The 23,754-nt window shown below is 56.6% G+C and overlaps 1 protein-coding gene across 4 annotated transcripts; it reads right to left on the reverse strand.

Annotated features, from left to right (window-relative positions):
- Nucleotides 1-1,319: 1,319 nt before the first annotated feature.
- LOC133213428 (protein Wiz-like) lies at nt 1,320-22,499 on the reverse strand. Of its 4 annotated transcripts, XM_061355633.1 has the most exons (10): nt 19,959-22,499; nt 19,397-19,762; nt 10,047-10,211; nt 7,907-8,404; nt 6,401-6,708; nt 6,172-6,301; nt 4,143-4,673; nt 2,962-3,423; nt 1,730-1,922; nt 1,320-1,587 (listed from the first exon to the last, which is right to left on the reverse strand). In XM_061355633.1, exons 1-10 carry the CDS (start codon nt 22,351-22,353, stop codon nt 1,428-1,430), a joined length of 5,208 nt encoding a protein of 1,735 aa, XP_061211617.1. In that variant the 5' UTR covers nt 22,354-22,499; the 3' UTR covers nt 1,320-1,427. The 4 variants fall into 4 exon arrangements, with proteins under 4 accessions (XP_061211617.1, XP_061211615.1, XP_061211616.1 ...); XM_061355631.1 differs by having other exon boundaries at nt 6,172-6,708; nt 19,959-22,497; XM_061355632.1 differs by having other exon boundaries at nt 6,172-6,708; nt 19,962-22,496.
- Between the last annotated feature and the right edge of the window lie 1,255 nt (nt 22,500-23,754).

A 23,754-nucleotide genomic window follows, 5' to 3' on the forward strand; every position in this document is an offset into this window, starting at 1 on the left:
TTGACCCCGTGACCCCATTCCCAGGGGTCAAGTTCCCATTCTGACCCATTCGTGACCCCAATTCCTGAGGTCAAGTTCCCATCCCGACCCTATGACCCCATTCCCAGGGTCACAGCCACATCCGGATCCTATGACCCCATTCCCAGGGTCACAGCCACATCCTGACCCTGTGTCCCCATTCCCAGGGTCACAGCCACATCCCGACCCTATGACCCCATTCCCAGGGTCACAGCCACATCCTGACCCCGTGTCCCCATTCCCAGGGATTAAGTCCACATCCTGACCCTTTTCCCCCATTAAACCACCCCAAACCCTGCCGAATCCCAGCCCCCATCACAGCATTCCAGGCATCCAGAGACTGGGCTCTTCTCCCGGCTTCATTTCCAGAAGAATTTAATCCATCGTCCCACATTCCCGGGTACAGGAATCATCAGAAAATGTCCCAAAAAAACACCTTGGAAATGAAAAAAAAAAAAAAAAAAAAAAAAAAAAAGAGAGAAAAAATATTTATCCGTTAAAATTCCTCCTGAAATTCGGAAGTTTTTGGGAATTCCAAATAAAAATGAAGATTCCTTAGTCCTACACAAATCTAGAGCTTAAAAAAGTCAGAAAGTCTATGGAGCTAGACAAGGGAAAACCAAAGGAATAAGAAAGCAACAGTGAAAGTGGGGCTGAGCCGACTCCTCCCTGGCCCATTCCCAATGGGAACACTGGGAATGTCACCCTTGGTGGATGGGGGGGGTGCAGGGTGAATCCCTCGGGATCCGTGACTGCGGTGGAATGAAGCCGGAGGGAAGCGGCGGCGTTTGGGGTGGGAAAAGGGGATTTTTGGGAACATGCAACCCCGGAATGGCGGGATTCCGACATCTACGCGAGACTAAAACTCCTCTTTTTGCCTATGGAAAAAACCAGGAATCCCAAAAATAATCGAATATACATTAACTCTAAAGGGTCATATACAAAATCCACAGCGTTTTCCGGGAACGTGGCTGCTCCCGACATTGGGGGGGGCCCCCGGCTCCGGCTCCATCCCGCTGGAGGCGACACCGTTTGTTCTTTGGGTTAAAAACAACAAAACCAATGGATTTCGGGAATGAAGAAGGGGGAAAAGCCCCCCCCCCATCCCCTCCCCATACTGAGTCGCTCCCGATCCGGATCCCGGTTGTCTCCAATGGGATCACTGAGGGTTGTCTGGATCCATGTAGTGCTTGTGGTTGGGATTGTGTGTGTGTGTGTCCCCCCCCCGCCAGCTCATCCCCTTGGATATGGGGGAGCTCAGGAGGGGGGCAAAGGCAGCGCTCGCCCCTTCCCCTGCCTTTTCCCAACCGTTTGACAGAACAGGGAATTGTGGATGCGGGAAGAGGGGTGAGGATGCTCCAGCCGCATCCGCGGTCGCTTCCCGGTGGGAGCCGGGATTCGGGCTGCGGTTACTGAGCCTCAGCCATAGCGGGAGGCTCGGGCTGGGGGGGGGCTTCTCCCCGTAAAGGATCCACTTTGGAGAAATTCATTTCCAGGATGTGCCGCTGGAGATGCCGGACCCATTCCTCCTGGATGGAGAGGGGACCTTGGAATTCCACCTCGCAGAACCTATGGAAACACGGTGTCAGCTTCGAATGGTTCCGGGTGGCATGAGGTGGATCCCTAACAAAGGGAGATCCACGCTGCCCGGAGCAGGGAAAGGCTGGGAGAAGAGGTTATCCCTATGGATACGGATGTGGGATGCACCTACCGGCATTTGAGGGTGTAGATGTTCCCCACGAACTTGACCAGGGAGGTCTGGGGCGGGCGAGGGACCAGGGATGGGACCGGCCTCACCCGCGGCGGCGGCTGCCGCGTCTCCTCCATCTTCTGCTGGAATTCTGCTCCTTCCTCTTCCCGGTGGATTGGAGCATCCAGGGGCCGCGCCTGCCTCCGCTCGAACTCTGCCAAGGGGGAAGAGGTGGGAATGAGGGGGTTAGAGCGGGATGGGGACGGCACCGGTGGTACGGGCACTCAGTTCAGTTCTGGATGTGGGGAGAAGGCCCTGCGCGTCACAGGGAACTGGGAAGAGGAAGAGGAGGAACGGGAGCAAGAGGAGGAGGAAAAGGAGGAACAGAAGGAAGAGGAGGAAGGGGAAGAGGAAGAAGAGGAGGAGGAATGGGAAGAGAAGGAGGAGGAGTAGGAAAAGAGGAGGAGGAGAAGGAGGAAGAGAGGAAGAGGAAAAGGAGGAGGAACAGGAACAAGAGGAGGAGGAAGAGAAGCAGGAGGAGGAAAGGAAGAGGAGGAGGAACAGAAGGAAGAGAAGGAAAGGGAAGGAGAAGAGGAAGAGGAGGAGGAACAGGAAGAGAAAGGAGGAGAGGAGGAAAAGAAAAGGAATAGAAAGAGGAGGAAGAGGAAAAGAGGAGGAGGAAGAGAAGGAAAGGGAAGGGGAAGAGCAAGGGGAAGGAGAAGAGGAAGAAGAGGAGGAGGAATAGAAAGAGAAAGGAGGAGGAGGAAAAGAAGAAGAAGGAACAGAAAGAGGAGGAAGAGGAAGAGGAGGAGGAAGACGAGGAGGAGAGGAAGAAAAGGAGGAGGAAAGGAAGGGGAGGAGGAACAGAAGGAAGAGAAGGAAAGGGAAGGTGAAGATCAAGGGGAAGAAAAAGATGAAGAGGAGGAAAATAAGAGGAGGAGAACAACAGAAAGAGGAGGAAGAGGAAAACAGGAGGAGGAAGAGGAAAAGAGGAGAAGGAAGAGGAGGAAGAACAGAAGAAAGAGAAGGAAAGGGAAGGTGAAGAAGAAGATGAAGAAGAGGAGGAGGAATAGGAAGAGAAAGGAGGAGGAGGAATAGAAAGGAGGAAGAGGAGGAGGACGAGGAAGAGCAAGAAAAGGAGGAGGAGCACAAAAAAGAGGAGGAAGAGGAGGAGGAGGATAAAGACCCCCCTGGCACTGCTGGCAATGGGCAGAGGGACCAGGCTGGGCTATTCCCATCTCCTCCCCACTCACTGTTGATGTTGGAGCGCTGATGCTCCTCCAGCTTCACCAAGGAGAGCGGGGACGTGATCATGGGCCGCTCGGCACCGCTTCCCCCATCCAGGATCTTGCCGGCCTCACCGGGAGCCAGCTCTCCCGTCAATCCCTTGCTCAGGAACGCCATGCCACCGGCCTGCAGGCTGAGCGGCACCCGCCGCGCGCCGCCGTCGTGGTGGTGGTGATGGTGGTGGTGATCCCGGGAATGCGAGGAGTTCCGGAACTTCTTGGTGAAGGGGCGTCCCCCTTGGATGTAGCTCCGGTAGGCGCCGGCTTTCTGGGGCCGGTGCCGGATCCACTCGCTGAGGGTCTCGATGGGGGAGCCGTTCACGCACCATTCGGTGACGCCGAACTGCCGCAGGTGGGCCCGCGCGTGGCTCGCCAGCGCCTTGCGGTTCTCGAAGTAGAGGCCGCAGAGCTCACAACAGGCTTCGCCGGCTGCGGGCAGGGAAACAGGGAGGCATGGAATGGGATGGGATGGGATGGAATGGGACCGGATGGGATGGGAATGGGATGGGATGGGATGGGATGGGAATGGGGGGCAGCAGGCAGCTCCAATACGCTGCCATCCTCTAGAGCATCCCAACCTTCTCCATCCCATCACCCTCACTTCCTGCTCTCCCAAGCTGAGCCTCCCCTGTTGCAGTCTGAACCCATCACCCCTTGTCCTATCCCTGATGAAGATCCCTCTCCACAGCCTTGGAGGCCCCCTTGGTCACTAGGAGCTGCTCTGAGGTCTCCATGCAGCTTCTCCATCCCTCAATGTTCTTCCATATGGGAGCTGCTCCATCTCCTGCTCATCATCCTCTGGCCCTGCTCCAGCAGCTCCATGGCCTCATATTGAGGACATGGAGCTGGATGCAGCATCCCAGTGGGGTCCCACCAGAGCACAGGAGCAGGATCCCACCCTTGGACCTGCTGCTCACGCTGTGGGGATGCAGCCCAGGGTTGAATGGGACACAGCAGGGATGCAGCACGCGACCTGTTCCCCCCTGTGGGTCTGAAATTCCCCTTTTCCACCCTTTCCTATGGGCCTGGTGCCCCTATGAAGGAGGGAAATGTAGACAGGGGAAGCAGCCACCCCAAACCAACCCGCTCTGCCCCCCTTATTCCCTACATCCCAAGGGGGCATCCCCACTGCTCCTCCCCACACTCACACGTGTGCGCAGGTTTGTCGTGCACGGCCTTGGCCTTGAAGGGCAGCTCAGTCTGGATGAAGCTCTTGTGTTTGATGTCACCGTGAGGACCCAAGCGCTCATCCTGCAGCGGCCGCTTGGCCGCCAGCGGCGTCAGGAACCCACCTTGGGCTTTGCTGTTGAGAGGTGAGAGCGAGAGCTCCCGGTTCAGACTGGAGCTCCCGGGGCCCGGCTTCCCCGGCCTCCCACCTAAGGGAGTCAGGGTCATTCCCTGTAGGATCTTCCCAGTGGGTTTCGGCTCCAGCCCTTCCTCCCCGATGCCTTTGGGGGGTTCGATGGAGGAAGGGTGAGGTTCCTTCTTGATGACACACGGCTTGGTCTTCTTCTTGAGGATCTCCCGTAGGGTGTCGATGGGGGAGCCGTTGACCGACCACTCGGTGACCCCCATCTGGCGCAGGTGGGAGCGCGCGTGGCTGGATAAACCCTTGCGGTTCTCAAAGTATTCCCCGCAGAACTCGCAGCGGATATCCCGCACCGGCTCCGCTCGGGATGCTGCGGGAAACGCATGGGATCCAATGGGAGAAGAACAACGTGAACACCCCCCATTCTGCTTCTGCTCCTTCCCAGCCCCAGTGGTGGTTCCTCAAGACCTCAACCCATGGGAGATGCTGTGGGGTGCACCAGAGCAACATAGGGAGGCATCAGGACTCCCAGAGTAAGGCAGAACATGGGGTTCTATGAGGGAGCATGATCCCACTCAGACCCACGGATGGAACATGGGGACAACTATGGACTCTGATACCACTCAGCCCCACACATGGAACAAGGGTACAACTATGGACATTGATCCCACTTAGCCCCACAGATGGGACAAGGGGACAACTATGGACATTGATCCCACTTAGCCCCACAGATGGAACAAGGGGACAACTATGGACATTGATCCCACTCAGCCCCACAGATGGAACAAGGGGACAACTATGGACCTTGATCCCACTCAGCCCCACAGATGGAACATGGGGACAACTATGGGCTCTGATCCCACTCAGCCCCACAGATGGAACAAGGGGACAACTATGGACATTGATCCCACTTAGCCCCACAGATGGGACAAGGGGACAACTATGGACATTGATCCCACTCAGCCCCACAGATGGAACAAGAGGACAACTATGGACCTTGATCCCACTCAGCCCCACAGATGGAACAAGAGGACAACTATGGACCTTGGTCCCACTTAGCCCCACAGATGGAACAAGGGGACAACTATGGATTCTGATACCACTCAGCCCCACAGATGGAACAAGGGGACAACTATGGATCTTGATCCCACTCAGCCCTACACATGGAACAAGGGGACAACTATGGATCTTGATCCCACTCAGCCCCACAGATGGAACAAGGGGACAACTATGGACCTTGATCCCACTTAGCCCCACAGATGGAACAAGGGGACAACTATGGACACTGATCCCACTCAGCCCCACAGATGGAACAAGGGGACAACTATGGACTCTGATCCCACTTAGCCCCACAGATGGAACAAGGGGACAACTATGGACCTTGATCCCACTTAGTCCCACAGATGGAACAAGGGGACAACTATGGACCCTGATCCCACTCAGCTCCACAGATGGGACAAGGGGACAACTATGGATCTTGATCCCACTCAGCCCCACGGATGGAACATGGGGACAACTATGGACACTGATCCCACATACCCTTACAGATGGAACAAGGGGACAACTATGGACCTTAATCCCACTCAGCCCCACAGACGGAACATGGGGACAACTATGGACCTTGGTCCCACTCAGCCCCACAGATGGAACAAGGGGACAACTATGGATCTTGATCCCACTCAGCCCCACAGATGGAACAAGGGGACAACTATGGACCTTGATCCCACTCAGCCCCACAGATGGAACAAGGGGACAACTATGGATCTTGATCCCACTCAGCCCCACAGATGGAACAAGGGGACAACTATGGACCTTGATCCCACTCAGCCCCACAGATGGAACAGGGCAGGTGGTAACCATGGACTTACAGAGGTTCAAAGGAGACATGTCCTCCCGCGGGGCCCAGGCTTGGTCGGAGGGATGAGGCTCTCCATGGAGTCCTCCCGACATCATCTCCCGCTTGATCTCCACCCTCAGGTGATCTTGTTTGAGTTTCTTCTGCAAGGAGGGAGGAGAAAGGCCTGGAAACATCTTCCGGGCGGTGGGAGGTGGGGACGAGGTAGGAGATTGCCCCATGGGGCTGCCGGTTTGCTGGACCTTCTTGGGGAGGGTTGGGATGTGAAGCTCTCCGGGCCCGCGCGCTTCCAAGGATCCTATGGTGCTCAGGAGGCTCTTGGCCATGGTTTTCTGGCCGGGAACGCCGGGATTGGAAGCGCTGCTGCGGGGTTGGCTCCTCCGTTTGAGGATCTCCCGTAGGGTGTCGATGGGGGAGCCGTTGACGTACCACTCGGTGACCCCCATCTGCCGCAGGTGGGAGCGCGCGTGGCTGGATAAACCCTTGCGGTTCTCAAAGTATTCCCCGCAGAACTCGCAGCGGATATCCCGCACCGGCTCCGCTCCCGAGGCTGTGGAGATGGGGGGCAAGGAACAACAGGGGTGAGGGGACCGATGGACACATCCCAGCAAATGGGATGAGGCTCAATGAGGTCTTTAAGGGGATGGAGGGCATCCCAGTGACACCAGGTTGGAGCTGCTGGAGGGGCTGCAGAGGGGTCCATGGGATGGGGTTCAGCCCTAAGCCGGCCGCTTGGGCCACAGCAACCCCATGGAAGGCTCCAGGCTTGGGGAAGAGCAGCTGGAAACTGCTCCTGGAAAAGGCACTGGGGGTGTGGATTGATGGAGCTGAACTTGAGCTTGGAGCCAAGAATTCCAGCAGCATCCTGGTCTGGAGCAGCACCAGTGCAGGGATTGGCCCCCTGTGCTGGGCACTGGAGACATCATTGCTCCCTATAGGAGGATGGAGCCAGGATGGGCCTGGGCTCTGCTCCCAAGGGATGGGACAAGAGGAAACGGCCTCAAGCTGCACTAGGGGAGGTTTAGATGGAGCTGAGGAACAATTCCTGCCCCAGACAGTGCTCAAGCACCGGAACAGACTGGAAGTGTTCCCAACCCATGCAGCTGAGACCCTCAATGCCAGTCCCACATCCCAGAGGATAACCATGACCATCATCACTGTGTTGGGATGCAGAGTTAAGGCAGATTCCTGCCTGGAAGTGGGGCAGAGCCGCACCAGCAGTTCCAATCTGCATGGAAGGGAGGCTCCAGCAGGAAAACTGCATGTGGAGGGAGATGGGCACAGGCAGGGCTTATCCAGCCTCTCCCAGGCTCTGTATCCATTCCCAATGGTGGGAAGAGCTCGGTGGGGCTGTAATTCCTAACCTGAGGTGGGGTTTTGGGAGCTGCTGAAGCAATGCTGGGAAGGGACCCAGGAAATGAGGGAACTATGGGGAGGAGGGACCAGTTAAGAGGAGGAACCTATGGAAAGGAGGGTTTTCCACACCAGCCAAACCACAGCCTGGACAAGCCAAGGGAATAGGAGCAGGAGAGTGATGTGAGGAGCTCACAGAGCAGAGCCAGTGGTTTTCCTGAAATCCCAATGGGAACTGTGCCCTCTGAGAGTCACAACCAAGCCACCCTCATCGACTGGCATGGGTATTCCCAACCTCCAGCTCCTCCTGGCTTAGCAGGAGCATGGATGGGAAAAGCCATGCTTTCCCTATCCCCATCCCATAGGAAACAGGGAGCAAGGAAACCCAAACTCACTCAGATTCAAGGGTCCTTCCTCATCCACCTGCGGCCACTGGGCACTGGGGGAGCTCTGCAGAGGGCTCAGCGACAGCTTGGAGCTCTTCTCCTCAGGGTTCTTTGGGGACGGGGACCCCGAAAGAGCCGCAGGCACCTTCTTAAGGATGGGCGACCCCGGTTGGGAAAGGCTTTTGGAGAAGCCAGGAGGGGATTTGATGGCTTTGTTCACGGGCCCATCCGTGGGGCGCTCGCCGCCTTTGCCGAGCGCCAGGAGCGTGGGGCGAGGGGACGCGGTGCTGGCCTCTTTGGGGGGTTTCTTGCCCAGGGGGGGAGCAATGGGGCTGCCGTCGGGTTTGCTCTTCTGCTTCATCAGTTCATAGAGCAGGTCAATGGGAGCCCCGCTGCTCTCCGACTCGGCCACGCCGAGCTGCCGGAGGTGGGAGCGAGCGTGGCTGGAGAGGCCTTTGCGGGTCTCGAAGCAGGCGCCGCACACCTCGCACGTGGTGAGGTTCTGGGCTGCAAACAGGAGGGAGAAGAGGGAGAAAGGGGGAAATCGGGGGGTAAATGTGGTGGGAAACACAACACAGGGTCTGGCCATGCTGGTTTGTCCCCCTTCACGGGGGTTTTCCCACCCCAAGCCTGGTTTTGGGCATGAAGTTGGTTCAGAAACAGAAAGAGAAAGGAAAAGAGGAAGAAAGGAGGAAATTGGGGGGTAAATGTGATGGGAAGCACAAGGAACAGGATCTGGCCATGCTGGTTTGTCCCCCTTCAAGGGGGTTTTCCCACCCCAAGCCTGGTTTTGGACATGAAGTTGGTTCTGAGATGGAAAGAGCAAGGAAAAGAGGGAGAAAGGAGGAAATCAGGGGGTAAATGTGATGGGAAGCACAAGGAACAGGATCCAGCTGTGCTGATTTATCCTCCTTCAAGGAGGTTTTCCCACCCCAAGTCTGGTTTTGGGCATGAAGCTGGTTCTGAGATGGAAAGAGCAAGGAAAAGAGGGAGAAAGGAGGAAATCAGGGGGTAAATGTGATGGGAAGCACAAGGAACAGGATCCAGCTGTGCTGATTTATCCTCCTTCAAGGAGGTTTTCCCACCCCAAGTCTGGTTTTGGGCATGAAGCTGGTTCTGAGATGGAAAGAGCAAGGGAAAGGGGGATAAAGGAGGAAACTGGGGAGTAAATGTGGTAGGAAGTACAAGGAACAGGATATGGCCATGCTGGTTTGTCCCTCTTCAAGGGGGTTTTCCCACCCCAAAACTGGTTTTGGGCATGAAGCTGGTTCTGAGATGGAAAGAGCAAGGAAAAGAGGAAGAAAGGGGGAAATTGGGGGGTAAATGTGGTGGGAAGCACAAGGAACAGGATCTGGCCATGCTGGTTTGTCCCCCTTCAAGGGGGTTTTCCCACCCCAAGCCTGGTTTTGGGCATGAAATTGGTTCTGAGATGGAAAGAGCAAGGAAAAGAGGGAGAAAGGAGGAAATCAGGGGGTAAATGTGATGGGAAGCACAAGGAACAGGATCCAGCTGTGCTGATTTATCCTCCTTCAAGGAGGTTTTCCCACCCCAAGTCTGGTTTTGGGCATGAAGCTGGTTCTGAGATGGAAAGAGCAAGGGAAAGGGGGATAAAGGAGGAAACTGGGGAGTAAATGTGGTAGGAAGTACAAGGAACAGGATATGGCCATGCTGGTTTGTCCCTCTTCAAGGGGGTTTTCCCACCCCAAAACTGGTTTTGGGCATGAAGCTGGTTCTGAGATGGAAAGAGCAAGGAAAAGAGGAAGAAAGGGGGAAATTGGGGGGTAAATGTGGTGGGAAGCACAAGGAACAGGATCTGGCCATGCTGGTTTGTCCCCCTTCAAGGGGGTTTTCCCACCCCAAGCCTGGTTTTGGGCATGAAGCTGGTTCTGACATGGAAAGAGCAAGGAAAAGAGGGAGAAAGGGGGAAATCAGGGGGTAAATGTGGTGGGAAGCACAAGGAACAGGCTCCGGCCATGCTGGCTTGTCCCCCTTCAAGGGGGTTTTCCCACCCCAAGCCTGGTTTTGGGCATGAAGCTGGTTCTGAGATGGAAAGAGCAAGGAAAAGAGGGAGAAAGGAGAAAATCAGGGGGTAAACATGGAGGACAAGGAATTGGGGCAAAATACTCACTTTTCAGGTCCAAATACTCACTTTTGGGGTCCTGAGGCTCTGCTTTGCTCCCGGGTGGCTCAGGAGACACTTTGGTCCCTATCCTGGACGGGGGTGGATCCAGCTGCCCACTGGGAAGGGGTTTTTTTGGGAGGGGGGGGGAAGCCACCTCCATGGGCACCAGTTCTTCCTCTTCTGGAGCCAGAACTGTGGAGAGAAGGCCACTGTCACATCCCAAGGGTGGGAATGGTCCCAAGGGACATGGAAGCGAGGAGCTGGCTTTGGTACATGAAGGTTTTGGCTGTCCCAGAGGCTGGGAGTAGCAGATAACACCATTGGGGTGGCAGTGACCTGCCTAAGGGGTTTGGGGTGCTTGGGGCCAGCGGGAAGGGGGGACAATGGTGGCCATGTCCCTGCAGGGGGGGGACCCACGGTGACATGGGACACATGGAGGTGGCATCGCCAAGGGGGACAAGGACACAAAGAGTAATCTGTCAAGGGAGGGAGGAAGGGAGGCAGGAAAGGAGAGAGGGGGGTGACAGCTCCATGGGAAGGGGACAGGGATGGTGACAGCTCCCTATGGGAAGGGGACAGGGATGGTGGCAGCTCCCTATGGGAAGGGGACAGGGATGGTGGCAACTCCCTATGGGAAAGGGACAGGGATGGTGACAGCTCCCTATGGGAAAGGGACAGGGATGGTGGCAGCTCCCTATGGGAAAGGGAGAGGGATGATGGCAGCTCTATGGAACAGGGATGGTGGCAGCTCCCTATGGGAAAGGGAGAGGGATGGTGGCAGGTCCCTATGGGAAGGGGACAGGGATGGTGGCAGGTCCCTATGGGAAAGGGACAGGGATGGTGGCAGGTCCCTATGGGAAAGGGACAGGGATGGTGGCAGCTCCCTATGGGAAGGGGACAGGGATGGTGGCAGGTCCCTATGGGAAGGGGACAGGGATGGTGATAGCTCCCTATGGGAAGGGGACAGGGATGGTGGCAGGTCCCTATGGGAAGGGGACAGGGATGGTGATAGCTCCCTATGGGAAGGGGACAGGGATGGTGACAGCTCCCTATGGGAAGGGGACAGGGATGGTGACAGCTCTATGGGAAAGAGACAGGGATGGTGACAGCTCCCTATGGGAAAGGGACAGGGATGATGGCAGCTCTATGGGAAGGGAACAGGGATGGTAACAGCTCCCTATGGGAAGGGGACAGGGATGGTGACAGTTCTAAGGGAAGGGGACAGGGATGGGGACAGCTCTGAGGGAAGGGGACAGGGATGGTGACAGCTCCCTATGGGAAAGGGACAGGGATGGTGACAGCTCCCTATGGGAAAGGGACAGGGATGGGGACAGCTCTATGGGAAGGGGACAGGGATGATGGCAGCTCTATGGGACAGGGATGGTGGCAGCTCCCTATGGGAAAGGGAGAGGGATGGTGGCAGCTCTATGGGACAGGGATGGTGACAGCTCTATGGGAAGGGGACAGGGATGATGGCAGCTCTATGGGACAGGGATGGTGGCAGCTCCCTATGGGAAAGGGGCAGGGATGGTGGCAGCTCCATGGGACAGGGCCACCATCGCCGGCAGCCCCCCATGGGGACACCGATGGCGGCAGTGGGTTAAGGCCGCTCTCAGCCCCGCCGCGCCCGGGGGCAGCCCGGCCCCCCCCCATCCCAGACCCCGGTTCCCCCCGGTGGCGGTGCCGGTTCTGCACCCCCCACCCCGATCGTGTCCGTTCCCCCCCAGCGGTAACGAGAACCAAGCGCGGCCCCACAACGAGCGGCCAGGCCAGGCCAGGCCGGGCCGGGCCTCTGCGAGCACCCGCGGAGGGGATGGGACAAAGCGAGGGCCGGGGTACGGACAAAGGAGGGCGGCGGCCCGCGGACAGCGGCCTCGGCGGGGCCTGTCCCGGTGCCCTCCGCCTGCTTCCGAGGAGCCGTGGGCTCGGCCCGGCCCGCGGGGCCGCAGCGGCGGCGGCGGGGCAGGGGCGTGGGGGGGTGGCCGGGCTGATGGGGGGGGGGGGGCCTTGGGTGGGCCGGGGCTGTGCGGGGCGGGGCGGGCGCAGGGGGATGGGGCCTCACCCGGCTCGGGCGCCGCCTCGGGCTCGGGTTCGCCGTCCCCGCCCCGGTCCCGGTCCCGGGGTCGCGGCGGCGCCGCCGCTTTTGTCACTTTGGGCTGCGAGGAGGTGGAGGCCGCCATCTTGGCTCCGGCACATGCGGGGCGGCCGCCAGGGCGGAGGGCCGAGCGCCGAGCAGAGCGGGCGCCAGGGCGAGAGGGCGAGCGCCGAGTGCAGGCGGCGGAGAGAAGCGCGGGGGGGGGGTGACGGTTGCCCCTCATCCAACGGGGCGCATTCCCGTTCCCAAGGGATGGGGTGAGCCCGTCCAGCAGCACCCGGATACGGAGGGAGAAGGAAAAGGCCCCCCTGAGGCCGTTTCCAGGCTCCCACCTCTGCCACAGCATGCCAGAAAGAAGGAATTCTGCCTAGAGGGATACCAGGCACCTATGGAGCTGCCCCCCCCTCGTAGACAACACGGCTCCAGCCCCAAAGAGACAACAGCAGCGATGTACCCCTATAGAACCCAGCTGAGAACTAAGGGGGTTTGGGAACAGACATGGGAATTACAGAATTCCCAGTATTCCCGAATGCAGAAGGGAGACGCAGCCACGGCCAAGAGCAACGAGGATGAGTCCCATTGGAAAAAGGAAGCAGCAGGAAGGGAATGCGCTGTGGACCAGTTGTGGATGATGCTGAGGGTCCTTCCCTAACTCCTTCATTCCATGATCCCGCAACTGGCCTGAATCCTGACCTCTTTAGGGAGCTCCAAAGCCCGCAGTGGTACCCAGGGCCTCAGTGACAACACGGAGGGTCCCATCCTTTTGGGTGCTGAGGTGACCCTTGTGGGGTAACAGAGATCCAGGAGCCCTCATTCTCCATAGAAAAGAGGGGGAGAAAAGCTTTAGGCTCCGTTATCCTGGAATTCCAGGGCTCTGGAGCAGCTCATTCCTAAACTGGAGCCAAAGCTTCCAGAGGAAGATCCACAGAGCGGGCCCTGGGAAGGCTGGGCCAGGTGGGAATGCTGCCTGCTGGCTCCATGTGGGATGCGGGTGGAAGCATCCATCCCTGCTGGCCAGTTCCTTGCCAACGGAGGCAGGGTTGCCAGGTCTCTGTCAGGCTTTGGAGCTATGGAATCACTTTAACCTTGGAGCTATGGGATCACTTTAACCACGGGGCCTCAAGTTCCTCTTTTCCTGCCCTTAAAAACCTCTCCTTGGCTTAAAGGAGCCGGAGCCAAAGCCACCACCAGGAGGAGGAGGTCACAAGGAGTCGCTGTAAGGAGCTGGGAACGCAAGGAGCTCCTTTCCCCATTGGGATCCAGCTTGGGATTGAGCTGGTTTGAGCCCCATGGGGGTGCTGCACCCATCCCAACACCATCCCCTTGTCCAGCACTTCCAAACCAGCTCCTCCCATTGGGAAAGGGACGATTTCTATGCTGAAATGAGGTTACTGTGCCCGTCTGCTTTCACGTGCTGCCCTTAGGGATGCTCCTCCCTGTGCTGAGACCTGGTTGAGAGGTTGTCTCCTGGGGCCGAGTGGTGAAAAGGGAGCTGCAATTGAGGCTAAAAAGCACAGAAATGACAATATCCAGGGCATAAATCCCACCTTCTCCCTGTGGAAAGGGAAGGAGGAGCCCAACGTGAGCTTCTCCCTAACCTGGAGCTCAGCAGAGGCATCAAAGGCAGCACCAAGTAGGTCAGGAGCACAGCAGAAAGGAGCACGTTGACCTCCAGCTCAACAGGATGCGGCCCTTAAGGGACCTGACCTGGCTTTGAGGTTGGCTTTGCTGGCACTGGGGACCTCCAGAGGTTTGCTGAGTGACCTTTGGCTGTGCTTAAAGCAGGCACCATGGGATGGGAAGGAGGAGGAGGAGGAGGACAAAAGGCCACGGCCACAAAGCATCTTGATGCCTTCATGTGGAAGCAAAGGTCAGGATGGAACCGGAGCCGTGCTGGGGTCTTTGCTCTCAAGTCAAAGCATTGAGGAAGAAACAAGGCTCAAAACCCTCTAAAACTCCACCATAAACGTCCCATTCCAGCCCTGTGGAAGCACCTTCCCCTCCTGGTGTCCTCCAGGCTCAGGCTGGGCTCGGCTCCATCCCAGCACCACAACGTCACCGGCTCCCCCAGCCTGGCTATGGAGAGGTGGGAGAGGAATCAAAGGGGCTCTGGGGTCCCAGACTCAACCAGGATGGAAGGGAATGGTCTAAAGCTCCCCAGGGAAGCTCAGATTGTCCATTAGGAATGAGTTCCTTATGGAGAAAGTGCTCAGTGAGCTCCCAAGGGACGAGGTGGTGGCCCCAAGCTCTCAACAAGAGTTTGGGGAATGCCCTTAGGCACTGGCTTTAACTTTGAGGTGTGGGGTCAGGATTTAGGATCCTTGTGGCTCTTTTCCAACCCAGATCCCGAGCATCTTTCTTCCTGCAAAGAGAGGAAGAGGATGCTCTTCAAGGCAGGACCTTGGGCATGGAGACATCCAAGTCCTCACCTAACACTCAACAGGAGCATTAGGGAATGATGCTTGTGCTTTCAGCCAACCCTCTCCTAAAACCCTTGGACGTGCTCCAGGAGGAAAGCCCCCTTGCAGGCAGGGAAGTCAACCAGAAAACCTGTGTTTGCTCCCATTCCTAAGGGAGGGATCCAGGAGACGTGGGCCAGGGAAGGAGATGGATGGAGCAGGCTGTGAAAGCAAGGTGAGGCAGGCAGGGAGGAGGAGAGCTGCGATTGCCCAATGCTTCCCAAGGCCTGCCAAGAAGCACCACGTGCTCCCCTCCCGAGGTGCTTGCCAAGGGATTGGGAGCCAGGAGCTGCACAAACAGCCTCGGGAAGGAGCCAAGCTGGCCTCAGAGGAGGCGGCTGCAGCAGCAGGGCACAGCTGAACCCGGCCCCAGGGACACTGCAGCCCCACTGGGGACAGTGTAGGAAGGGGGGGTCCCATAGGGAAGCAGCAGGGAGGAAGGGGTGAAGATGTTTAAGGTGCTCAGAACCAAAGCAGAGTGAAGCCTGGGGCAGAGGGGGGGGGCAAGAGCTGAGGTGGCCCTTCCCTGCACAGCAGGGCACTGAATGTGGCACCTAAAGGGGGAACCACACTGATCCAGGGTCTACAATCATCACTAAGAAGGGGATATTGGAAGCTCTGGACCTACAGAAGAGCATGAACTGATCCAGGGTCTACAATCATCACCAAGAAGGGGATATTGGAAGCTCTGGACCTAGAGAAGAGCATGAACTGATCCAGGGTCTACAATCATCACCAAGAAGGGGATATTGGAAGCTCTGGACCTAGAGAGCATGAACTGATCCAGGGTCTCACACACCAAGAAGGGGATATTGGAAGCTCTGGACCAAAAACAAACACCACACAACACACCAAAAAAAACCACTACAGAAGAGCATGAACTGATCCAGGGTCTACAATCATCACCAAGAAGGGGATATTGGAAGCTCTGGACCTAAGAAGACATGAACTGATCCAGGGTCTACAATCATCACCAAGAAGGGGATATGAAGCTCTGGACCTACAGAAGAGCATGAACTGATCCAGGGTCTACAATCATCACCAAGAAGGGGATATTGGAAGCTCTGGACCTAGAGAAGAGCATGAACTGATCCAGGGTCTACAATCATCACCAAGAAGGGGATATTGGAAGCTCTGGACCTAGAGAAGAGCATGAACTGATCCAGGGTCTACAATCATCACCAAGAAGGGGATATTGGAAGCTCTGGACCTACAGAAGAGCATGAACTGATCCAGGGTCTACAATCATCACCAAGAAGGGGATATTGGAAGCTCTGGACCTACAGAAGAGCATGAACTGATCCAGGGTCTACAATCATCACCAAGAAGGGGATATTGGAAGCTCTGGACCTACAGAAGAGCATGAACTGATCCAGGGTCTACAATCATCACCAAGAAGGGGATATTGGAAGCTCTGGACCTACAGAAGAGCATGAACTGATCCAGGGTCTACAATCATCACCAAGAAGGGGATATTGGAAGCTCTGGACCTACAGAAGAGCATGAACTGATCCAGGGTCTACAATCATCACCAAGGAGGGGATATTGGAAGCTCTGGACCTACAGAAGAGCATGAACTGATCCAGGGTCTAAAATCAGCACCAAGAAGGGGATATTGGAAGCTCTGGACCTACAGAAGAGCATGAACTGATCCAGGGTCTAAAATCAGCACCAAGAAGGGGATATTGGAAGCTCTGGACCTATAGAAGAGCATGAACTGCAGGGGGGGTCGGTGTTTTTCCTCTTGTGGGTAAGAGGGAATGGATGTAAAGCCTCAGAACACCAAAGATCCCACTGGGTGTCTAAGGTGATGGCAGCACAAGTGCTGAGGATGATGGTGGAGCCAAGCTGGGGTTGGTTTAGGTACTATGGACTTACTTGGAAGCCATAGGAGGGAGCAGGTAAGGATGTGAGACCACAAAGAGAATGAGTGTGTGTTAAACCTCACAGTGCTCCTTTCTTCCTCATTGAGCACCTCCAGGAAGGGAGAACTTCCCCCCATGGGGCCATTTGGTGTGCCCAGAGAGCACCCATCATGCTCCAACTCAACCTTTGGGATTCCTTAAGGATCTACCCACATCCTTCACCCTTACCAGCTATGGAGGCACCTTGCCATAGCAGCAGGGACCTGCTGGCCATATGCAGGGCTGGATGGGGAGAGGAAGGAAGCAGGAAGCTGCCTGCAGATGTTGAGCTGAGACAGCAGCAGCATCGCTGCTCCTGCATGGAGCCACTGGTGTGGTGCCACCACAATGGGATCCTCATTAGAGCTTCCTAATGGCCTTTATCACCTTAGTGTTGCTTAAAAGCCTCTATACATGAAGGAATTGGTGCAAAACATGAGCAAGGTGTCCTTAAGGATGTTTCATGGGGGATTTAAGGAGACACGGGGACAATTTGGGCTTAAAATCCACCTAAACCCCTACCAGCTACTGACTGGGCATCCCTTGCTCCCAAACCTGTTCCCTGCTTACCCAACTGCATCCCAAAGCCAAACCCCAAGCAAGAGCTGAACAAATACTCCAGTGGTTGCAAGAGAGAGCAATGGATGCATCACATGGGGCTGGGAGCAACACAAGGAGGAGTTCAAGCCACCTCCAGGAGCCTGGGAGTGGAACCAAGAGGCTCCAGGCTTGGATTTGAATACAAAAGCCACCCAGAGCCACTGTCTCCATATGGTTGCAGTGCACACGTGGGTCACACAACAGGTTCCTGCACTGGGGAACCTGAAGCCTTCCCAATCTCCATGTTTTTGTGGTAAAGACACAAAGGGAATGGGGAGCATGTGGCTTTAAATCCAGGAGCACAGCCTAAGGGGAAAGCTGAAGCTTAAAGGCTCTTGTGCTCATCCCTCATGTCCATCCTCAACCATACCCAGGTTTAAACACAACGCTGAAGCAAAGCTTGAATTGAGCCCCTCAAATCAAGCTCGAACTCAGCTCCTTTTACTTCTGGGGGTAAAACCAAGTGGGAATTGTCCAATTTCTCCCCCCAAAGCCCCACTGCCACCTCCAGATGGGCACAGCAAGGAGCAGGAGATGCTCCCATCACAGGCTGAAACCTTTGGGGTGCCACTGAAGTGATGAGCAAGATCACAGTGCAGGATGTGACCCATTGTTGCCCCCCTAACCCTCCCTTTGGGGCCATTTGCTATTAGATCTGCCACATTATGAACTGTATGAACCAAAAGGGTGGCCACAAGGTAACTTCCCACCCTTCTTCGCTAGCAAAGACCCTGGCTCTTCAAACAGCACCAGTCCCCTAACAACTTGATCCAGTGAATTCCAGTCACCAGGAGACCTCACTCTTCCCAGGCCATAGGCACAGGCAGCATCACCTCCCTTTGGCATCAACATCAAGCTGGCAGCTCTTCATCCTCTCAGGTACCAAGAAAGAAGGGTTTGGGGGGGGTGTTGGGGTTCATTTGTGTTCATTATGCTCCAGACTCACCCCAAAGAGCAGCCAAAATCACATGGAGCTGTCTGGAGAGCCGGGATTACAGGCTCTTTGGAATGTCCATTACAGCCAAACAGCTTCTTGCTGCAGGGGTGTCTCTCCCATAGGATTAGGCTGAGTAGAACCTAATGAGAAGCTCCTTCAAGGACTTCAAGACGCTGCCAGAAGCACCAAGTGTCACGGGGTGGCTGGGATTCCCAATACAAGGTTTTAGGGTTTGGAAGCTTCCGGTGCATAGTCAAGCTTTGGAGCCTGGAAGCTGTTTGGGGCAGGCTCCAACCTGTTTGAATGGGTTGGGGCTTCACTGCTGCAGGGGGAGCAGCTCAGATGCAAACCCACATGGGAAGGGGGCCTTCAACACCTATGGAACACCTATGGAAAACAAGGAGCTGCTGGGTGGACACCAGACCAGAGGTTGCATCCTGCATGGATCAATACCACCAGGCTGGACTGGTACCAGTGATCACTCTTCTCCCTTTCCTCCAGCCTGGGATTGGAGAAGCTTTAGGGGCTTCCCAACTGGAAACCTCATTCCTAAACACAGCCTTTTCAAAGGGCAAAGCCTGAACAACCAAAGCACAGCTCCCTGATGGAGTGTGAGCTCCCCATGAACCAGCACTGCCTGGCCCTTTCCTCTGCTGGCACCTCCATCCCTCTGCCCTCAACCCAGCAGCAGACAGGACACAGCACCAGTAACCCCAGTTCAGCCCTTCCCCATAGATACCCACCCTGCAGCATGGATTGGGGTCATCAGAAGGGTTTGGGGACACAGCACCAGTAACCCCAGTTCAGCCCTTCCCCATAGATACCCACCCTGCAGCACGGGTTGGGGTCATCAGAAGGGTTTGGGGACACAGCACCAGTAACCCCAGTTCAGCCCTTCCCCATAGATACCCACCCTGCAGCACGGATTGGGGTCATCAGAAGGGTTTGGGGACACAGCACCAGTAACCCCAGTTCAGCCCTTCCCCATAGATACCCACCCTGCAGCACGGATTGGGGTCATCAGAAGGGTTTGGGGACACAGCACCAGTAACCCCAGTTCAGCCCTTCCCCATAGATACCCACCCTGCAGCACGGATTGGGGTCATCAGAAGGGTTTGGGGACACAGCACCAGTAACCCCAGTTCAGCCCTTCCCCATAGATACCCACCCTGCAGCACGGATTGGGGTCATCAGAAGGGTTTGGGGACACAGCACCAGTAACCCCAGTTCAGCCCTTCCCCATAGATCCCCACCCTGCAGCACGGGTTGGGGTCATCAGAAGGGTTTGGGGACACAGCACCAGTAACCCCAGTTCAGCCCTTCCCCATAGATACCCACCCTGCAGCACGGGTTGGGGTCATCAGAAGGGTTTGGGGACTCACCATCTCTGTAGGACTGCAGGGACTCCTCTCCCCAGGACGTGGGGAACGGGGACAGAGGAGAACGTGGAATGCTGCCCTCCGACATGGGGGTCATGCTCTTGCGAGGCCCGAAGCCGTGAGCTTCCCTCTCTCTGCTCGGGGACGAAGGCTCCGCTCCCATCGCCGCCTGCAGCATCGGATGCTCCGAGGAGTTGGCCAACAGCTCCTTGAGGATGTTAATGGGCGAGATGGTGAGCTCCCAGTTGGTGATCCCAAAGTCCCTCAGGTGGGCTCTGGCGTGGCTGGAGAGCCCGGCGCGCGTGTCGAAGCCGGCGCCGCAGAACTCGCACCGCATCAGGCTGAAGGTGCTGGGGTCGAAGTTGGCAACTGGATGGGGAGGGGGGAAGAAAGGGGATAAGAGTCAATGAGAGCGGGGGATGAGCCCGTTGTGACCGTGGTCACCGCAGCCAGGCCAACGCGGCGCCGTGGCCACCACGGTTGCGGTGGAGCAGAGCTCCATACGTACCCAAGCGGTGATGGGAGGAGGGCAAGAAAAGAGGGGCACGGTGAATTGAATACATACTACCTTTTTTCTTCTTCTTTTGGAAGGAAAACTTTTGCTCAATAGCTTTGACTTCTTCCGCCGAGATGAAGTGACGGACGTTGTAGCTCACCCCAACCCTGTTGAGGTGGCCCCGCACGTGGTTCGCCAGCCCGATGCCGTTGTGGAAGCGGTCGGGGCAATAGGGACATTTCCGCTCCTCGTTCTTCAGCATGGGTGAGTCCGAGTCCAAGAGGTCATCGAGCTCCAGAGGAGAGTCCAACAGGAGCATATCCAAGGGAATGGGCTCTTCCATCAGGAAGTCCCGGGATGGGAGCAGCGCTTTCTTCTTGAAGGGCTTCCCCCGGGGCCTCTTTGTCGCTTTGGGGTGCAGGTTCACCTCCTCCAGGAGGACGATGGGGACCATCATCCGCAACTGCTGCTGCTGCTCCTCTGAGGCTATGGAAGGGTCCGTGGCCTTCAAGGTGTCTCTGAACGTCCTCTTGAGGTCCAAGGCAGCCTGAGGGATGCTGAGGGCTTTGACGCCTCTGTTCTCACCCAAATCCATCTCTGTGCTTCCGGGGATCTCCTCTTCCATGCTCGCAGCATCGTTGCCCAACAGCCACTTGTGCCTGAGCTCTTCCAGCCCCATGGGGTGACTCCTGAGGGCATCCCCTTCTCCTTCAAGGGGCTGAGCTCCTCCTTTTTTTCTCAGCTGGTGCAGAGCAAACTGGGAATAAGCCTTAGCAGAGGGAAAACCGGATAACCCCAAGGTCTTGTGCGGGGCACCATAGGGAGCCGCTTTCCTGGCGTGAAACCCCGATGCCTGGTAGTCCTTCTTGCCAGCCCCGTTGCTCTTGTGTCTGGGATGCGTTAGGGCAAACCCGGGAACAGCTTCGTAATGGGATGTGCTTTCCTGGGAAGGGGGTGGGAAAAGCTGCTCCGCTTTGCCAAAGTAATCCGTGTCGGCAAAGCGGGCCGGGCGGGCCGGGCTGTAGGCATCTCTGCTGGTTCCTGGTTGATTGGGGTCATCCTCATAGACCTCCGTGTCCCAGGAGAGGTGGGAATGGGCGTACTTCATGTGCTCCTTGAGGATGCTGTCGTTGGGAGCCGGGAAGCTGCAGAGCACGCAGGTGCTGAGCCCTTTGCTGCTGCTCTGGGGTGGAACCTGCATCTGCAGGGCCACGTGTTCGTCGGGTTTGAAGGGTTTGTAGATGCCCTGCATGGGGCTATCGCGGATTTCCCTGCTGCTTGTGCTTCCAAAGAGGTTCAGCTTCTTGGCCCCTTGGTCCTTCCTCTCCTTGACGTGCATCTTGGCGTGCTGGACAAAGATCTTGGAGGAGTTGGTGCCAAAGACACACTTGGGGCACTGCAGCCGCGCGTCCCGGCCTTCGTCTGGGAACTCGTTCAGCTTCTGGATCTCCTCAATGATCTTCTCCCTGGATTCCTGGTGGAGCCTCTTGTGCTGCTCCAAAGCCGTGGGGTCTCCAAAGGCCCATCCACACTCGTTGCAGCAGAACTGGCACTGTCCTCCTAAAGCATCCCTGTCTTGGTCCCTCCCTGGTCCCCGATTGTGCTGCAGCATGTGATCCATCAAGTGTTCCTTCTTCTTGAAGTAGATGCTGCACTCGATGCAGGTGTACACCGTGGGGTCCTCCTCCGGCCCCAGCTCCTCCTTACCCTGCTCCTCCACCAACACACTGCACACATAGGGCCTCATCTCGATGTCGTAGGAGGTGCAGGGAGCAGGATCCAGAGACATCAATGGCATCCTCTCCACCGAGTCTTCAGCATTCACCGTCCAGGTCTGTTTGCCCACGGCCAGCTCCGCGCCCAGCTTTGGGATTGTCCACTCGGCCGCGTTGAGCGGGGTGATCTCCCCCAAGTCCGAGTCAACCAGCAGCCCCTTCCTATGGGATGAGGAGCTTTCCAAGGGCTTGGCCTTGCTGAGGGCAGGGTTCAGTGTTTTCCTGAACAGCGGAGGAGGCACTTCACGCACGGCCTGGCCCCGGAAGGGCAGGTTGGTTGCTACATCAGTCACCTTGCCCATGTCTTTATAGTGAGGACTTGGGCTCCTGGTGGGTCTTGAGATCCAGTCCACCCTCTGGATCCCCCTCTTGCTCTTCTCCAAGTGCTCTTTGCTGAGGCCTTCAAGTTGCTTTGGTTCCGTTTGCAGGTACTTCTCCTCGCCGCCGCCAACCGATGCCCCAGCACTAGGGCTGGGTGGCCCTGCTGTCCCCTTGCCACCACCCAGCTCCTCAGAGTCACTCTCAGGGTCCACCTGCACCGTGTTTACAACCTGGGGCTCCATGGCAAATGGTGCCTCCTTTCCACACCGCGTGTCCTTCAAGTCCTTCAAGCCAGAGAGCCTCTTTAAAGTGCTTTCTTCTCTGCCATCTCCTGCTCTGCTCTCCAGGGTCGAGGTGTCCCAGGCCATGGTTCGCAGGTCCAAGGAGCTCCTGGCATCCGTTCTGTACAAAGCCTTCTGGAACTCCAAATGCTCTTCGGTTGTGGAGCTGCAAAGGAGTTTGGAGAGTTAAGAAGGGGTGAAGGAGTCAACAGAGACAGCCCCATTGGCGTTACAGGGTGACACGGGATGGGATTTCATGGGGACTCCCATATTGTCCCAAATAAAGGCTTAGGACCAAGCTTCCCACCTTCCCTTGGTTGCATTTCTGCACCTTAAAGTCATGGAATGGTTTGGGTTGGAAGGGACCTTCAAAGCTCATCTGCAACCCCCTGAAATGAGCAGGGACATGAGGTCACCCATCCCTTCTCCTGGCCTTGCTCCAAGCCTGTTTTGGTGATGGCTCTACCTGCTCCTTACAGTGGCTCTGCCACCTTCATGCCAGGTACAACAGGACTGTTGGGTTCCCATCACCACGTTGCCTTTCCCATGCTCCATCCCACTCTTTGCTTCTCCTTCCCTTTCCTCTCCTACCTTCTTGGGATGCTGGGACCCCTGATGGTCTCCTTTATCCCCACTCAACAGGGGTACGTGCTCTTAGCAATGATGCTTCTCACTTCAGGCCAAAATAGACCTCATGGTCAACATGGACCGTCCCAAAGATCTCTTGGACCAAAGGGGCAGTTCCAGCCTGGTGGGGGTTTAAGCCTTACATTGGGCTTGGAGGCTTTCTCAGGGAAGAAAGGATGTGGTGAGGACCATGAGGATGCAGCAGGGATGGCTCCCTCTGGCATGGAATCAGCAGCATGAGACAGGATCTCAAGAGCCTGGAATGGCACCGCATGCCCACATTTAAGAACTGGGATGCAAGAGATCCAGGAGCCCCCTGATGGCACCTTCATGGGGCTTAAGGAGACTCAAGGGGCTTCTGTGTCCCCATCCTGACCCTAATGGTGAGGCCCTTCTGTCCTCCACAGCCAGCTTCGTGCCCGGATTCTCCCTCTACACAGCACCCATGGCCAAGAGCAGGATGCAAACCACCACATCCCAGTTCCTGCCCGCTGCTAACCCGTCCCTAGGGGAGAAACCTGTGGGATCATGGAGCCCAATGACTCCAGGGCCAGCAAAACACTGTCTCACGTTGTGCTGCAGGAGAACAAAGTGCCTTTGTTGGATGGAGGCAGCAGCACTGCCAGATCCGCATGGATCAATCTCGCCTTCTTTTCCAACCTTATTTGTTCCCTGCTCCTTCCTGGGAAAAGCCAAGTTGAGGGAAGAACCGACCCTCCCAACCCACTTCAGTCGCCATTCCCAGCTCCACACCTTTCCCTGGTTTAGTTCCAGAGGAATGATTGTGGATTGGAAGCTGGCATCCCCATTGTCTGTGGTGTGGCAGCGGGGAAATGCGATTCCCACACCACTGAAATCCCA

This window comes from Neopsephotus bourkii, unplaced genomic scaffold (genome assembly GCF_033783945.1).
Source record: "Neopsephotus bourkii isolate Nb327-2 ecotype Australia unplaced genomic scaffold, CSIRO-AGI_Nbou_v1 NB_817, whole genome shotgun sequence".
NCBI classification, from domain to species: domain Eukaryota; kingdom Metazoa; phylum Chordata; class Aves; order Psittaciformes; family Psittacidae; genus Neopsephotus; species Neopsephotus bourkii.

What these genes read in the sequence shown, in the direction of transcription:
- LOC133213428 (XM_061355631.1), bottom strand. Translation starts at nt 22,353, where the DNA reads ATGGCCTGGGACACCTCGACCCTGGAGAGCAGAGCAGGAGATGGCAGA. An exon ending in CGACAAACCTGCGCACACGT is followed by an intron (nt 3,424 to 4,142) that starts GTGAGTGTGGGG and finishes CCCTGCCCGCAG; the next exon opens with CCGGCGAAGCCTGTTGTGAG. An exon ending in TCAGCGCTCCAACATCAACA is followed by an intron (nt 1,923 to 2,961) that starts GTGAGTGGGGAG and finishes CCCCCTTGGCAG; the next exon opens with AGTTCGAGCGGAGGCAGGCG.